The following is an 18,265-nucleotide window of genomic DNA, read 5'->3' as shown; positions in this document are numbered from 1 at the left end:
AGTTGCATGCACAAATAACAGTGGATGACCTTATTACATTATACAAACTAGAGGATTATATACAAAACAATAGAAAGACAACATTGGAGAGCAAAGTGCTTGGACGGAGTGCGAAGCAGTTCAGTGTTTAAATATTAAACATGTTAGTTTTACTGCAACGAACAGGTACAAGTGTAATCAAAATATTAAAGTTCTGATAAGATGATAAGCTTCGACTTTTAAGTTCATCAGCTTTTTCGGGTTTACAGTAGTTGGCATTAAGAGTAAAAATGTTGAAACTGAACTGCAAACGAGTATAAAAACTCCTATTTAAAGACCTTGAGTAAATCATTTATTACTTGTAGACTTGACTATGTATTGACATAGTATATTGGAATGAGCAACACTGATATCCCAAGACGCTTCTAGATGCTGGCAGCGTGTGTTTAGAATATAGAAAGAATATCATAAAAATATTTGCTCAGTATAAATTAAAAGAAAAATGAATATGTTGATCAGCATTAATAAATCAAAAATCAACATAGCAATAATACATACATACACAAACAATTTAATAAAAAATAATAATAACTATAGATATAAATAGAGAATCGAATAAATTAAAACAGCGTTCATGTCACAGACATGATAACAGACAGATTTTAGTTGGCACTGTGCAGAGATGAAACCAGCTTGTCTGCTCTTACTAGATGGCCTTTGGTTTCATTCCTGATCACCTCCAAGGTTTCAGCACTGTGACCCTACAGACACAACAATATGATCGTAGTTATTATTAACATATTCTGGAATACTTAATACCTAAATATTAATTCTAAGTAAACATAAATCATAAGGTCTAAAAAACTTGGAAAGAAAAGCGTCTGGACTTCTTTAAGTTGCTTGAAGACGTTTCACCTCTCATCCAAGAAGCTTCTTCAGTTCTAGGGTCAATTGGTGGAGAGTCCCAGATTTAAACCCTGTGGGAGTTTACCCCCCAAAAGGGAAAAAAGGACCCCCTAATGATCCACTACCTAATCACATGAGCCAAGGTGTGAAAACGGGTGTAGGTCACAATCAGCCAAGGTTTCAGGGGAGCTCATTGTAAAACCTAGCCCCACCCTATCATGTGATTTCCTAAGGTCAAATGGCCCAGGATGTGAGTGAGCGTTAAGGCGTCTGGGAAGGGATCTCAAAACTGGATTATAGATGGCAGACAGTTGGTGTCGTAAACCACCGCCTCTGTTCAAAGATGGTCACTCACAGTGGACATAGATGCCCTCTTTTACTCCTCTTTCAAACCATCTACATTCCAAAATGTGAACATTGGCAACCTCCACTGGACAAAGGTCTAAAGGACAAAGGTCACTCTTTCGAGGATGCCAGTGTTCACATATAACTGAAGCAGGTGCACGGCCAGAATTTTTTTTTTTTTTTTTAGAGGTGGCCATATGGGGGCCACGAAAAATATATGAGTGGTACACCAAAAACAGAACAGCGTAGGGGCACAGCAGAGGGGAGGGGGTGACGACGGGAAATTGTGAGAGACATACAAAGTGACACAATATGGTTGATAAAAAATGCATATCAAAGAATAAACAAGTTAATGTTTCTACTTATTGTCAAGTGTCGTCCTGTCTTGTGCTCACGTTTATTAAAATTATTACCGACATAGCTACATAGGACAGTCTTACCAAGGGAACCAGCCATGGAATTTTTGAAATTTTTGGCTACTTGATTTAATTCTATCTAAGGCAGGATATTTGTGCTATTGCCCATTTATATATTTACTTAATTTCTTTCATACTAATTTATTTCTGTGATTGTCAGTGATGGTCTTGTTTTCCCAGGAATTCTCTGCGTACAAGCAACGTTTTCGATCTGCACACTGACCAACGCGGTATTTTTCTACTGTCCAAATGAGCGATTTAATTACTTAAACGGAAAATCACCCAATACGTAAAGCTGCAGGTCTAATTGCACAGTAGGTATCTGTTGTGCCAGAAATGGGAAGTTCAAACATAAAGAAACTGAAAGTTAGTGAATGTGCGCGTGCACTGTTGCTATCATTCTTAAGAATCGACCTTTGATATTTCACCTTCTGAGGATTTAGAGTGATGAGTAGGTAACCTAGGAGTTCACCTTTACATTATAATGGGAAAATCTGAGCAGATTTTAACCCTGAAATGGAAACAAAACTTGCGCATTGTTCAAAGTTTACATTAGGGCTGCCCAATCCCGGTCCTCGAGAGCTACTATCCTGCAGCTTTTAGATGCATCCCTACTCCAACACAGCTGAATCAAATGGTTTGATTACCTCTTCAGCATGCCATCGTGTTTGGCAAAGGCCTGATAACAAGCCATTCATTTGATTCGGGTGTGTGGGAACAAGGATGCATCTAAAAGCTGCAGGACGGTAGCTCTCGAGGACCGGGATTGGGCACCCCTGGTTTACATTATAAAGGAATGCGTCTTTGTTTAGAGTCTTATTCTTCGTCTTCCAAGAAAAAAACCTATATGTGTGCATTGCTTGGTGTTTGTAATTTAGCACTCATTTAAGGTATCTAATTTGTCAGAAATTATCTTCTGAGCTTTGTGCTGGAAACTCAGCCCAGTAATACACGTTTTCAATATCGAACATCAAATAACTCAAATTACACCATCAGTTGTGAGTTTTAATTGTGATTTTTTTTTTTTTTTTAGGTATTCAGTTACACATGTCGATTGCCTGTAACCATTATAATGATGGCAATTAATCCTCAGTGTTTAAATTTTTGTTTGTCCTAACATTTGGGATATTTTATTTCCTTATGATACAAATTAAAATCCGTAATGTTCTCTGCATAGTGAAAGCCGTCATTCACCTTCGGGATTCACACAGCAGGTTATTTTGATTTGATTTGATTTTTATTGATTAGCATTCAAATATCTCAGTGAAAACAGAACAAAGATCTACCACAAAGCAAGAAAGCATGAGACAAGGCTAATCAAAAGGTATTGGCTGAAGCATTTGCTTATTACGCCAACCCTTTTCACAAAATATCTTTTTGCATGCAGCTCGAAGCAAATAATAAAACAAAGCAAAAACCAACCAACCAACCAACCAACCAACCAACCAACCAAACAAACAAACAAACAAACAAACAAACAAACAAACAAACAAACAAACAAACTTTCCACCTTAGATAAGTAACTACATCAAAGCAAAAGAATCAAGAGGGGGTTTTTTTTGGGGGGGGGGGGGGGGGGGGGGGGGGTTGGAAAAAAATGGAAATGGAAAGCTATAAACGCGGCATTTCAGGTATTCTCCATCAGAACAAGAGGAAGCTCTTGCTTCATGCAAAAGCAATTAATACCTTTTGAAAAAATGATGATGTGGATATTTCCTTTGCTTGCCTGTTTCTCGCTTTGTTCACTGCAGGCTCCTCGTTGAGCTGCAAATGGATGGATCATAAATTCAGACAGGACAACGAAGAGACTCTGAATCTACTTGATACCATGGTGAGTGCACATCTTTTAATATTCAGTCTAAATATTTAAAAGTGTACTGACTGTAATTTAGTTATTTAAACGTAGTGCCTGTTAACTCAAACATGATATGTCTCTGTATGTGATGCAGGCTAATAACTACACTAACACCACTGAAGTGGAGGTCACTGGTCTTCCCTAATCACCTGTACCGCCAGGTGTCCATATCATCAGTAAGTGAACCTCAGCATGTGAATACATAATCTGTGATTGCTCTCCTTCCAGGCTGAGGATAAACTGGCTTTCACAGTTCAGGTTCTGGAGGAGGTGGCTGCCCTGTTTGAGGAGGATAACAGCTCTGCATCATGGGAGGACAGCACAGTGAGGAACTTTCTCAATATTGTCAACAAACAGGCCGAAGAGCTTCACTCCTGTTTAAGTTCACTTTCAGTAACACCACTACTGAGATAACTGAGATCAATTATACTGCTTACATGGCTAAAACATATATTTAAATGACCATTTTTCCTTATTTAGATTGGGAGCCACAGTCACAAGAAGAAGAACTCACAGCTGTATTTCAAAAGACTTTCAGATGATGTCCTAAAGAAGAAGGTACGTCTTTAATGTTTTGACCAATTCTTTAATTAAACACCTCTGGCATGTTTTAATAGTGATAATGTTGTTGTGTCTGTAGGGTCACAGTGCAGAACCATGGGAGGTGATCAGGAGGTGATCATTAGCCCATCTATTAAGAGCAGAACCGCTGGCTTCATCTCTGCACACTGCCAACTAAAATCTCTGTCACATAAAGAATGTAAAATTTATTGCCTTTATTTATTTATTTATTTATTTATCCATTGATTTTATGTATTAGTTGATTGGATTTGTATCTATTTTCAAATATGACCAACTGAAACTAACATTTTCTATAAATGTTTTGTCTGGAATTCAATAAAAAATAACTCTTATTTCCAATTAAATGTTTTCATTATTTTGATTCTTGGAAAACAAAATAACACAAAAGAATTAAAAATGTGTTTTTAATTTATATAGGTAAGTGTCCTTTGTAAGGAAGAGAGGAACCTGAGAGTCTTACTTCTAGTCTAGAGCAGTTTCTTTGTAGCTTCACACTGGTTTCAGTCTTCTCTGACTGACTGATCCTTTTCTATTGGCACTGATGGTTATTTTGCTTTGTTAGCCCCTCACACCTGTTGTGTACCTCAATTTCAAGAGGTTCACTATATACTCTACCTTTTGGGTATATTTTTAATTAATTTTATGGTGATGATGATGATAATAAAATGAAACCTAACCCATGCATTCCTTTACTGTAAGATGAAATCACAAGCATGGGAAGAACACCAAACCTTACTCAGAAGGACCATAGCTGGCCAGTGGATTCAAATTGGCCATCATTGTTGTGAGTCAACACATCTGCTTTGGATTTTGTTGGTCCAGTCAATAGGCATTATGAATAACTACAGAACCATGCTGCCCTTCCCCCCCCCCCCCCCCCCCCCTTTAAATTAGAATTCAAATTCAAGGTTCAAATCAAATCTGTTCTTCTTATTGTTTTCAAAAGTTGTCTTTTTTTGTTTTGTTTTATGGAATTATTGCTATTGGTTGCTGGAAAGCAAGTGTAAAAAAGAAAAGCCTTGAACTACTTGCAATATGAGAAAATGTGGCTCAATCACTTACAATTCATTGCTAATGACCTTTCCAAAAACATCTTGGAGTGAGGTTTTCCAGTTAAGCAGACAATATTCACAGCCACATCTTTAGCATAAAGGCATTTCTAAAGGCCCAAGTGTACTGTTGCTGCTGTCCTTGCAAACATCACAGAAGGAAGTCATGAAAGGCTCATTATTCCGCATTTCTATTAAGAAGCTACACCGAATGTCTGATGGAGTTTGCTACTACTAAAGTTGGTTCTTGAAGTTACTTCATTCATGCAATTATTCACTTTTTCAATCCCATTTGTCACTGAATTATTAGATTTTCAACCAGACATAATTCAATATAAGGTTACACAATATATATCAGAAAAACAACAACATAAAAATGTATTTTTTTTCATGTAAAAAAGTCAAAGTTATGGTTAATATTTAATAAGCCTTCAATTTATGAAAGCGATGACAAACAGCTTGAAATATCTAAACTATTGCATTTCAACAGTTTGTCTGCATGATTGCAGAGGATCTTCAAAGGCATTAAACCTTCAACATAAATAAAAAAAATTTGGTTAAATGTTGCACAGCATTCATAAAATCTGTATTAAAATAGCTGTGGCTGGGTGTGGTTTGTGGCGCGGCTGCAGGGGAGGCTGACACACATTGGAGCTCATCACGCCTGCCCCGGAAAAAACGTGCTGGCACCTGAGGTTGTTGTGGTGTGTGTGGGGTTGTAGCTGAAAAGTTGCAACTGAGTGTCGTAATAACCAGCAACCAAATAAAACTGTTAAAAGAGTGAACTGTGTAGTCGGGTCCGGGTCCAACTATTTTTGTAGTTTCTGTATTAAAAGAGCAGATCTGTCTTGGTGAATGATCAAATAGATATTTCTACACTAAACACTCACCATGTTTTAGACATTTTTTTCTACTCATTATAAATAACGGCAACACCTTTTTGCTTCCTTTTGCAGCAATCTTCCCAAATCTTCCCATTAAAATGTGAAGGAGAATCCCCTTCTTTGGCTTACCTACTTCTAAAACTACATCCTAGAGAGGCAAATATCACTGATCGATTCCTATGAATGATCGTGACAGTGCAGTTACTCAGTCACTAACTCACTTTCAGTTTCTTCATACAGAAACTTCCTGTTTATGGCTCTATGGATACTATGCTTTTAGACCTCCAGGTTTTTCTATTTTACACGCCTGGTAATTAAGTTGGTGATTTGAACAATAGGAAAATACCACATTGCTAATTGTACATATCAAATCACCTGTACCCCCACAGAGTATGGAAAGAATTCCTATAAAGCCATGCCAAAAAAATAAGAATACTGAAATAAATGAAATTTAATAATAAATATATAAATGCCCAATACTACAAATGTTCTGTAATATTAAATCAAGCAGTCAATAATTGTTTTTGATTTGATTGTTTTAATTTGTTTGATGTAAAGTCACCATATAAACACTTTATTTCTTTTATCAAGCTAACAAAATAGTCAGTTATGAGTTGTATTTTTTGTCATGCTTTTTTTTGGTCTTTTCTAGATCTTCAGGTACATGTTTCTTTTTTATCATTCTGATATTTTACCATGTTCTCCGTTCTTTTGTGTAATTATAGATTTAAAGCCAACATTTAACAATCTGCTCCATCAGAACACCAGGACACCTGAGGGTTTGCTTCATACAAAAGCAGTTTATAGCTTCTGAAAAAGCGATCAGCAGGATTCTCTTTGCTTGCCTGTTTCTCGCTCTGTCCACTGAAGGCTGCTCGCTAAGCTGCAGATGGATGGATCATAAATTCAGACAGAACAATGAAGAAACTCTAATTCTACTTGATACCATGGTGACTGTTTTACTATTGTTGTGTTTTACGTTTCAGTTTTGCTAAAGACTTTTTCAAAAGCCTCTTGGAGTTGTTGTCAGAACAGACTTGTGTGAACCATGCTATGATCATGTCTTTTACTGCTCTATAGAAAAACAAAAAGCTGGAAACGGCCGCAAAGTTGCTGAAACATCACAGTGGGAAATCATGAAAGAAGTTAAAAGCAACCAAAGGGCAAACAGAAAGAAAAGGTTCTATTGATTAAAAGGTCAAAGCAGGTCAAAATTTTCCCCTTTTTGTACAGCTTTGATAAGAGCCTACAGAAAATGTCTGATGGCATTTACTGGTTCTTGAAGTCACTTGGTTCTCAAGTTTTTTTTTCACATTTTCCAGCATGTTTGCTGTTGGATTATTACAGTCTTGACCAGACATAATTTAATGAATAATTATAATAAATAAAAACATTACACACAACGTACTTTAGAAACAAAAAAACAAAGAAGAACCAAAGTTTAATATTTAATAACCCTTCAGAAAGCTTAAATATTAAGTATTAAATAATTATATCAACTGTTAAGTTTAATACATATTTATAATTATGTATATCTGTTAGCCCACACAGAGGAAAAAAAAGAATCACTTATCCAAGCAGCTTGTAAATGAAAAAAAAGAAGAATATATTACAAAATTATAAGCTAAATGAAAAAATCCTTCTTGTAAGAATTAGAATAATGTAGATTTTTTTTCTTCAGATCATCATCTGCGAGTTTCTTGAAATGCATTTCTTTCTTCAAACACAGCTGTGTTATTATTCTCTGGCTCTCTTCCTCACCATGCCTTTTATTTTGTAATTTTGTAAAGTCTCAAGGGATGTTAATCTTCCCATGTTGCCACAAGTTTCACATATTCTAGGTAAAAGAAGGTGAAATATCACTGGCCGGTTCCTTTGAATGAATGCTGAATGGCAACAGTTGCAGAACCACAAAGCCACTTTTTATCGCTTCCTTTTTATGTCTCGTGTGGATACTGTGCAGTTTCATTTATTTATGAAGTATTAGTTTTCCACACAAGCAACTGAGTAATCATAAAAAAATCACATAGGTCAGCGTACAGTAAAGGGTTGTGCCCTAGTGGAAAAGTACCCAGGAATAAGAAAACAATTAACCAAACCAAACCATTAACAATCTGTGGAAATAATTCATGTGTAAATGCACAATACCCAAATTCAGCAGCTAACAAATCATTTTAATTGTATAATAGTCTAAATGTAATAAAGTTGGAATGATATTGTTGTAACACATTATATTTTTTTTTATTACCAAAACACAAGCTATTCCAGTGATAAAATCTGAAACTTTGAATTTATAATAAAAAGCTACTAAAGCTACTCAATGCCATCTAATAAGTTGGATTTTTGTTTAGTTTAAATATTTCAATATTGTGTTTGATGCTTTAAACACTTGATGAGTTTAATGCAGGATAACTGAACCAACACCACTGAAGTGGAGGAAAATATACCCTTCCCCAATCATCTGTACCGTCAGGCGTCCCCAGCTTTTACTTCTAAACCTACTTCTCTTCTTCTTCTTCTTCTTCTTCTTCTTCTTCTTCTTCTTCTTCTTCTTCTTCTTCTTCTTCTTTTAAACAAAATCACTGGATGTAATAAATACATTGACCTTTCCTTTTAAAAATTTCCTGAGCAGTGGTGTAAAAGTATCTGTTAGGTAGTCTGTGATTGTTCTTCCAGGCTGCAGGATTAACTGGATTTCGAATGCAATTCTCGAACTCACAAACTAATTTCTCATCATTGCTTAGCACACAAACTGACACAGGTTAACGTGACCACACAAGCAGAAGTTTAGATCGACTTTATTTTAAATCAGTATATAATAAAAGGAATAAAAAATGAGTTAATTAAAGAAACTAAAAACGACGCTTTAAGTAATATAGGATCATAATGTAGTGGAAACGGTAAATAGACCTAACCTGAAATTTCGAGATCTGCTCCAGTGATCTAGACGAGTGTGATCTGGCATATTGGTGCAATAAGTCCGTCAGATAAAGAAGAGTTACTCTTCTTAAGGGTTACTTAAGTGTTTAAAAATGAGCTACAAAATTCACAAATGCTAATATTTTATTAATTCGTTAATATATGTACCAGTGAATATATGCTCACATTTGCATGACATCAGAACCACCTGCACTGGGGTATTAGTGTTGTTCATTCCAATATACAGTGAATTGCTTAATCAAATCTACAGGCGATAAATTACTCAGGGTCTTCAAAATGAGAGTTTTTATGCTTTTTTATAGTGGTCACAATTCAAGCTAGGCCGTATTTGTCCTGTACCGGTCCAGAAAATTTTGAAAATTGAAATTGTGGGTTTCAGTCAGGGTTACTGATCTCGTGTCTGCCTATACAATAGTAGTGTCTTTATTCATTATTTCTCAATTGAGATGAAAACATGGGCTAATCTTCCGATTAAGACGTGAAGCAGTTTTCCGTAGGTTACCTGGTTCACACAGGGAAGCCACAGGTTCAAGATAAAACAAGGCGAAATGTCACTCATCGGTTCGCGTTACGACACATTCCGCACAGTCATCAAGCCACTTTCAGTTTCTGAAAGTAAGAACTTCCCTTTTATAGCACACATGGACACTGTGCAATAGACCTGGAGCGTTAGGTAAAAGAAGCAACTGAGTAATTCCAACTGTGAAAAAAATACATTGTTCGTTGTTCAAACCGAAAACACTGTGTGCTGTGTGAAAAAAGATGCCGAAAAAAGGAAAAAAAAAAACACAAACAAGTAATGCAAATTGATGAAATGTGCAGTACCAGCTTTTATTATAAATTACACAGATTTAAGTAAGGTGGCCGTTAATGAAATCTCATTGTATTTAATTATTTTTATTTTCGGGGTGTAAACTGGCGCTAAAATCGAGATAAATATTCAAGGAAGACGTAATTTTTTTCATATCACAACTTAACTATTTCAGAAACATGTAGAGGTAGCCTAATGGGGAAAAAAATCAGCTGTGAGATGTGTTTCTTGTTTTGTGTTTCACGTATTTAAGTTCATGTATTTATGTTTGGCAGGTAACTCGTAGTGACGTAAATTACTAAATTAACGAGGGTGATACCTTAGCTTGTTTAAAAACGCTGCCTATCCTCCACTGTGGAATATTTTCTTTGATTTGGATACAAATTCTAATCTGAGATTTCCGACATTACAGCCTGTTGTACGTTGAGGCCTCAACCCGCTCACCTGCGGGTTTCCCAGGTATGGAAAATGAAATATGTTCGCTCTGCTATAAATGCGGCGCTGCAGGTCTGCTCCATCAGAACACCGGGAGACATCCGAGTTTGCTTCATACAAAGGAAGTTTATACCTTTAAAAAATGATGAACAGGATTCTCTTTGCTTGCCTGTTTCTTGCTCTGTCCACTGAAAGCTCCTCGCTAAGCTGCAGATGGATGGATCATAAATTCAGACAGCACAACGAAGAAACTCTGAATCTGCTTGATACCATGGTGAGTGTTTAATGCTTTAATATTAGTTAATTTGTTATTTTTCGTGAAAGAATTATTTCAATTTAGCATCTGATGACTAAAACACTCAATGTGTTTCAGGCTAAAAACTCCACTAACACCACTGAAGTGGAGGTCACTGTGGCCTTCCCTAATCACCTGTATCACCAGGTGTCCAAATCATCAGTAAGTGAACCTCAGCTTTTGCCTATTTATAGAAAAAAACATAATTTTCCCTTAGGACAGATTAATTTGGTCTTTTAAATCCACTCTTATTATTATTGAAGCATTTCTAAAGTGGTCTGTATTTGATCTTCTTCTTCTTCCAGGCTGAGGATAAACTGGCTTTCACAGTTCAGATTCTGGAGGAGGTGGCTGCCCTGTTTGAGGAGGATCACAGCTCTGCATCATGGGAGGACAGCACAGTGAGGAACTTGCTCAATATTGTCAACAAACAGGCTGAAGAGCTTCACTCCTGTGTAAGTTCACTTTCAGTTAGGTTTTTATTACATTCGAATATGATACTTTACATGACATGACATATTCTTAATTGTCATTTTGCTTGTAATTAAATTAGATTGGGAGCCACAGTCACAAGAAGAAAACCACAAAGCTGCACATGTACTTTAAGAGACTCTCACATCATATCCTAAAGGAAATGGTAAGATCACATCATTCTCATTAATTTGGGGTTTTAGATCAACCTTAAAGTAAATAGATATAATAACTTGTTTCAATAACAATAAGAATATTAATATTGGTATTTCTGTAGGGTCACAGTGCTGAAGCCTGGGAGGTGATCAGGAAAGAAGCCAAAGCCCATCTAATGAGAGCAGAACAGCTGGCTTCATCTCTGCACACGGCCCAATAAAACCTGTCTCTTGTCATGTCTGTAATGACGGCTGTGTTAATTTAATTGCTTGTCTATTTATTTTATTTATTTATTTATTTATTTAGTTACTTGGTTATTTGTATATTTTTGTTTTGATTGTTTTTCTATGCTGATGAAGATTTAGGAATATTTTTTATCTTTATAATGAGCAAAATGAACATTTTGTAAAATATATTTTACCAAATAAAAGAGTCTATCTTCTTACAAAGTGAATTTATTGTTTATATTACTTTTTAATATCAAAATGGTGAACTTGTAAGTTCCTTTAACCAGATTTCGATTGCAATTAAACTAAAAAATGAAAAACAAAACTCCACAGTGCTTGGAAGTTCACGAAAGTGGAATGAAAGTGTTCTTTAATGGGTTAAAAGGAAAGCCCATAATATAAGATGTAACTCTTCTGTCACTTAATCAATAAATTGACACGATTAAGACAGTTATTTCATGATGAAATAAACAAAAACGTGGGTAATGTTTTTCCAGCCTTTCTGTTTTACATTGATCCAGTTTGGGCCAAATTTTAACTGATGGCCTCACATTTGGAATATTTTGACATAGAGAGGAGTTCATGGTCTCCTCAGGGACTACAAGTTGTTCACGTCTTATGGCTGCAAAACAAGTCCTCTTGTATCTGCGCTAATATACTTAATTTCAGATGTGATGCTGTGAAGTTTACTTTTTGTTAAATAATTATAAATACTGTCGTCTAAGCTTCCACTTAAATTATTTTACAACCTGAAAATGACCAAATTATTTATTTATTCTTTTATTTATTTTTAATGCTCGAATATGGAAAAACTTAGAATTGAAGAAGTATGTACCATTTTTCAGTTCTTTTATGCATGATATAGGTATATTTGTATAGGCATTGTGCTCATGTACTGCATCAGTCTAACTTTTACTTTGTGTGGGGTGGCTGAGGCTCAGGTGGTAGAGCAGATCAGCTACTGATCGGAAGGTTGGCGGTTCGATCCTTGGCTTCCCCAGTCTGCATGCCTTGGGCAAGATACTAACCCTGAGTTGCATTCATCGGAGTATGAATGTGTGTGAATGTAGTTTAGGTTGCACTTGAAGTGCTTGTATGAGTGGGTGTGAATGGGTGAATGAGGCATGTTGTATAGAGCGCTTTGAGTACCCCGGGAGAGTAGAAAAGTGCTATATAAGAATCAGTCCATTTACCAGATCAGGGGTGGTACCTCTGAGGTGGCAGTTAGTCGAACCTTGGACAATGCAGTTTACATCCTGATGGTGGAACACTGGACCAGCTCTTTATCCTCTTGAGGATACTTGAGGGTGCATGGGAGTTTGTCCAACCAGTCTACATGGGCTTTGTGGACCCGGAGAAGGCACTCGACCATGTCCGTCAGAGTGTCTTGTGGAAGGTACTTCAGGAGTATGGGCTGTTTGGCCCATTGCTATGGACCACTCAATTCTCATACAACCATTTCAGGAGCTTGGTCCGCATAGCCAGCAATGAGCAATAAGTCAGACTGGTTTCCGGTGGGTGATGGATTCCACCAGGGCCGCCCTGGTCACCGGTTCTGTTCATAATTTGTATTTAGAGAATTTCTAGGTGTAGCCAAGTGGCAGAAGGCTCAGATGTTCTCTGAATCTCAGCTCTGCATTTCGTATATGATGTTGTTCTATTGCCTTCATCGGCTGATGACCTCCAGCTCGCACTGGAATGCTGCACAGCCAAATGCAATGAAGTGAATGAGAATAGCACCTCCAAATCTAAGGCCATGGTGCTCAGCCAGAAAAGGGTGGACTGTCCACTCGTGATCAGGGATGAGTTTGTGCCCCGAGTGGAGGAGTTTAAGTATCTTGGGGTCCTGTTCACGAGTGATGGGAGAAGGGGGAAGGACATTGACAGACAGATCAGTGCTGCGGCTGCTGTACTGGTCCATCAGGGTGAAGAGAGAGCTGAGTGTAAAGGCAAAGCTCTCAGTTTACTCGTCATACTTTATAAACCAAAAGAAACCAAACCAAAGAAAGTCTCTAAAGTGGTCTTGGTGCTCATACTCACTCCACATGAGGTATCAGTACTTCTACTTTCTATGTTATAAGAGCTTTTGTGAAGAATCAAAACAATCTTTCTATATAAATCTGGACAATGTGTCTAATGTTTGATTGCACTCATTAAAAATAAGTGCATAACCATTATTCTTGATATTTCAGGAACAGAAAAGTCAACAATTTCAATTTGTGTGATAAGAAAATATTTATTGACTTTAACATATCAAATAATATGTCTAGTTTATTTTATGGAAAATGTTCAGAAATCTAATAAATAAATGAATAAATAATACACAAATACTAAAAATAAATAATAGTGTCAATATTATGAATACAATAAATAAATTAAACCAATTAAGAAATACAAATACATTTTAAAAATTTATCCGAAAGACAAGTTTTAGTGGGCATTTCCCAGAGAGTTAACCAGGAATCCGCATTGCCTCAGATGATCTTCTGTTATGTTCCTGATCGTCTCCCAGGCTTCAGCACTGTAACCCTACAGACAAAACAATATTATCATTATTAAAATACCAGCGGTGTAAAATCTGTCATAGCTAAATACTAAATACAGGCTCAGTAAAAAAAAATAATGCAGGCTTACATTTTTCTTTAGGATTTCATTTGAGAGTCTCTTGAAATACATTTCTGTCCGCCGTTGCACCTTCTGTGTCGTGTAACTGTGGCTTCCAATCTAAATAAATCAAGAGAAATAAAACAAAATATATTTAAATAAATCATTCACCACTTTAACTGTAAAAGACCTGACAACTTCACAGTTGTCAGGTCTTTTACACAAGAGAGACTGAATTCATTGTAAAATTACAAAAACAAATGAAAGTGAGCTTACACAAGAGCGAAGCTCTTCAGCCTGTTTGTTCACAATATTGAGAAAGTTCTCCACTGTGTTCTCCTCCCATGAGGCAGAGCTGTGATCCTCCTCAAACAGGGCAGCCACCTCCTCCAGAATCTGAACTATGAAAGCCAGTTTATCCTCATCCTAGAAGAAGAAGAAGACGAAGATGAAGAAGAAGAGATCATACTTCTTTAAAACTTCAAGATGGCTGAATAGTCAAAGAACAAGAATCCACACAGCTATGAGAAATTTCCCAGGGACCGAAAATCTTTGTTTGCACAGGAACAAATGTTTGAAAATAACATTGTTGTGTTTTGTCTTTGAATTATACATTTTTATGCACAGGAGTTATGACAGAGTCGTGATAAGAGACAACTCCCTTGGCTCTGTGGGAGAGAATCCCTTCGACCCTTTCATAGCTGAACAGTCTATATATAGGTAAAGACAAACTTTTGTGGATTTGCAATCACGACACTTTCCATTCTTTCATTAAAAAAGAAACAACTTTATGTAAAAAGCTGGGGATGACTTACTGTTGCTTTGGACTTCTGGTGATACAGTTGATTAGGGAAAGCCACTGTGTGCTCAATTTCAGCATCCTTAGTGGTGTTAGTAATCTGCATCACACACAAAACACGCACACACATCATATCCATGGAACTAATCAAACTATATAAATCAATACCATGTTAAACATTATGCAAAGAAGTGCACTCACCATCATATCAAGGAAACCCAAAGCTCTGTTGTTGTACACATGGAATTGATGGTTTATGTCGTCTTGATCTTTTACAATCCATTTGCAACCTAGCAAAGAGCCCGTACTGTACATCCCGAGAAACAGGCAAGCGATGAAAATCCTGCTGATCATTTTTGAAAAATGTAGAAATTTCCTTAGTGTGAAGCAAATTCTCAGGTCTCCTGGTGTTCTGATGGAGCAAACCTCAGGCGCTTCATTTATAGCAAAGCCCAAGGACACACCTATTTCATTTTCTAATCAGCTGGATAATCGTCTCAAAAGTAAAAACATAGCAGATTTATGTCATCCTTTTAAGATTTAATATCTGTTCTTTCATTTATAGAGAGTGCAAGATTTCGTTTTCTAACTCTATCAAGTAGAAACTAGAAAAACGTGAACCAGAAAAAAGATTTATGTCATTATTTTTTTTAGTTTGTGTTTGTGTTTTTTTGTTGTTGTTGTTGTTGTTGTTGTTGTTGTTTTTTATGATAATTGTGTCATATAAAGACAGTGTTGTACAAAAATTGGCTATGATATAACAAAAACTGAGGCAGCAGCACCATGAGATGACGTCAAGTTACCACATAAAAGCATAAAAACACAAATCTCCACCTCTATGTCAATCTCTTAATACTTGCGATTAACATGAAACCTTTAGGCGATTTTAAAGTAAACGTAGAACAACAGTCGTTTAATTAGTTTAATTAGTTTAATTAGTTCAATTAGTTTAAATGTAATTTAATTACCGTCAAGTAAAAGTTTATTTATCCGAAATCTGTTTTTACTTCTTGATTTTAATCTTGGAAAATTGAAGATAGGAGATTTACAGCAATGTTTTTCAGGGAGTCTTTACTTTCTTGGCAGTTTGCAAGACATTAAGGTAGCTAAAATTAAAAAAAAAAAAAAAAGTTTTAGTTTTTTAACCTTCAGCTGGTTTCAAGTAAACCTCGGATAATGGTCGTTTAATATATGTGTATTTTAATTACCGTCATGTAAAAGTATATTCATCTCAATTCTTTCTTACATTATTTTATCTTGGAAAATTGAAGGTTGGAGATTTACAGTAATTATTTTCAGGCAGTAGTATTCACCTTCTTTGCGGGTTGCAAGCAGTAGCGGTTTTTGATATCAGCATCGTGGTGGGGGGCGGATTCACGGGCATCGGCAAATATAAATAAATAAATAAATTGCTCGTACTCATGCTGCCCAGACATCAGCCAGCGCGTATTGGGAATGGCATAGGCACCATCGGTTTTCTATCGCCCATTTGCTGGGAGTAAGGGCGCCCTCCGTTTGCGAGGTGCGCCTGCTTCTTGTGGCACAGGGAGGAGAGGGCGGGGCGGCGGGGGATTCTTTGGCTGGTTGGATAGCATCTAATAACCAACTCGCAAAATAAAACAATAAAAAAACCAACAAACACCAAACACGAGACATCATGATACTGACTTATCATTCTAATTCTATACGCGAAAAGTGAGCGCGAGAGCCCTCGGTGCGCCTGCTTGCTGCTGAAGTCAAAGTAAACTTTATTGTCATCTCCGCTATATACAGTCCAGTATATAGGGAGACGAAACGCCGAGCCTCCAGTTACAGCAGTGCAAGTAAACGAACAACAAATATAAGAAGAGTAAGAAAATAAATACACACTTTAGGACTCGGGGTAAAGGGATCAATAACAACTTAAAATTTATAATTTACAGTTTGATGATCTGTCTGTGAAGGTTCTCAGTCATCCAGGTCATCGTAGTCAAAGGAGCTTGCAAAGAAAAGCGTCTGGACTTCTTTAAGTTACTTGAAGACGTTTCACCTCTCATCCGAGAAGCTTCTTCAGTTCTAAGGTCAAATGGTGGAGAGTCCCAGATATAAACCCCCCACAGAGGGACAAAAGGACCCCCTGATGATCCTCTAATCGCCTGAGCCAAGGTGTGAAACTGGGTGTGGGTCCCAATCAGCCAGAGTTTCGGGTGAGTTCATTGTGAAACCTGGCCCCACCTTATCATGCGAATTCCTGAGGTCAGATGGCCCAGGATGTGAGTGGGCGTTAAGGCGTCTGGGAAGGGATCTCAAAACTGGATTATAGATGGCAGAGAGTTGGTGTCGTAAACCACCGCCTCTGTTCAAAGATGGTCGCTCACAGTGGACATAGATGGCTTCTTTCACTCCTCTTTCAAACCATCTGTCCTCTCTGTCCAAAATGTGAACATTGGCATCCTCGAAAGAGTGTCCTTTATCCCTAAGATGCAGATGGACTGCTGAGTCTTGTCCTGTGGAGGTGGCTCTTCTGTGTTGTACCATGCGCTTGTGAAGTGGCTGTTTGGTCTCTCCAATGTAGAGGTCTGGGCATTCCTCGCTGCACTGTACAGCATACACCACATTGTTAAGTCTGTGTTTTGGCGTTTTGTCTTTCGGGTGAACCAGTTTTTGTCTGAGCGTGTTGCTGAGTCTGAAATACACTGGGATGTCGTGCTTGGAGAAAACTCTCCTGAGTTTTTCTGATACACCGGCTACATAGGGGATGACAATGTTGTTGCGTCTGTCTTTCTTATCCTCCCTCGCTGGTGTCTGATCTTCTTTTCTGTGCCTCTTTGCTGACTTTAAGAACGCCCAGTTAGGATAGCTGCACGTTTTGAGTGCTTCCTTTACATGTGTGTGTTCCTTCTTTTTTCCTTCAGGCTTAGAGGGAACATGTTCTGCCCGGTGGTGTAGGGTCCTAATTACTCCAAGTTTGTGTTCCAGAGGGTGATGGGAGTCGAACAGGAGGTACTGGTCCGTGTGTGTGGGCTTCCGGTAAACTTCGATGTTGAGGTTGCCATTCTCTTCAATGTGCACAGCGCAGTCCAGGAAAGGCAAACAGTTATCCTTTGTGTCTTCCCTGGTGAACTTTGAAGTTTGATGATCTCACACACAGCCTGTCGACAGGGGAGGGGGGCCGGCTGCTTCCAAATAGAGCACATTTCATTCATAAAGATGTAAATCCAAGCCCATATGTATTCATGATTTGAATCCTGGGTTGTGTGAAATCCCAGAAATACACCTTAGACAAAGTGAATCTGCGAACTAGGTGTAGGTCTATTAGGTTATATTGTGGCGATCGTTGAGTTGGGGAATTTGTGTTCATACTGGAGTGCAAAATTAAAACCAATGGAAGATGGACAAGAACAGTTCAAAGCCATCAGGTGCTCAGTTTAGAAAAAATAGAAAAGAAGAGGAGGAGAAACGAGCAAAAGATACAGGTAAGCAGATGTGTCATTGGATAATGGCAGGTCATCCTGAAACAATCAGAATCAGA

The 18,265-nt window shown here is 37.4% G+C and overlaps 1 protein-coding gene and 2 pseudogenes across 1 annotated transcript; 2 read left to right on the top strand and 1 right to left on the bottom strand.

Annotated features, from left to right (window-relative positions):
• Positions 1–641: 641 nt before the first annotated feature.
• Positions 642–15,108, bottom strand: LOC113028137 (interferon a3-like). Its single transcript, XM_026178167.1, has 5 exons — positions 14,956–15,108; positions 14,771–14,854; positions 14,232–14,381; positions 13,986–14,075; positions 642–740 (listed from the first exon to the last, which is right to left on the bottom strand). The coding sequence occupies exons 1-5, from the start codon at positions 15,106–15,108 to the stop codon at positions 642–644; spliced, it is 576 nt and encodes a 191-aa protein (XP_026033952.1).
• Positions 3,358–4,240, top strand: LOC113028142 (interferon a3-like; annotated as a pseudogene).
• LOC113028133 (interferon a3-like) lies at positions 10,236–11,431 on the top strand (annotated as a pseudogene).
• Positions 15,109–18,265: the final 3,157 nt, after the last annotated feature.

The sequence above is a fragment of the Astatotilapia calliptera genome, chromosome 8, assembly GCF_900246225.1.
Source record: "Astatotilapia calliptera chromosome 8, fAstCal1.2, whole genome shotgun sequence".
Taxonomy (NCBI): domain Eukaryota; kingdom Metazoa; phylum Chordata; class Actinopteri; order Cichliformes; family Cichlidae; genus Astatotilapia; species Astatotilapia calliptera.
This window is presented reverse-complemented; position numbering and strand designations above follow the sequence as displayed.

Coding starts and splice junctions, on each gene's coding strand:
- LOC113028137 (XM_026178167.1), bottom strand. CDS start 15,108: ATGATCAGCAGGATTTTCATCGCTTGCCTGTTTCTCGGGATGTACAGT. Junction 14,076..14,231: donor CTGAAGAGCTTCGCTCTTGT/GTAAGCTCACTT, acceptor TGATTTATTTAG/ATTGGAAGCCACAGTTACAC. Junction 741..13,985: donor ATGAAATCCTAAAGAAAAAT/GTAAGCCTGCAT, acceptor TTGTGTCTGTAG/GGTCACAGTGCTGAAACCTT.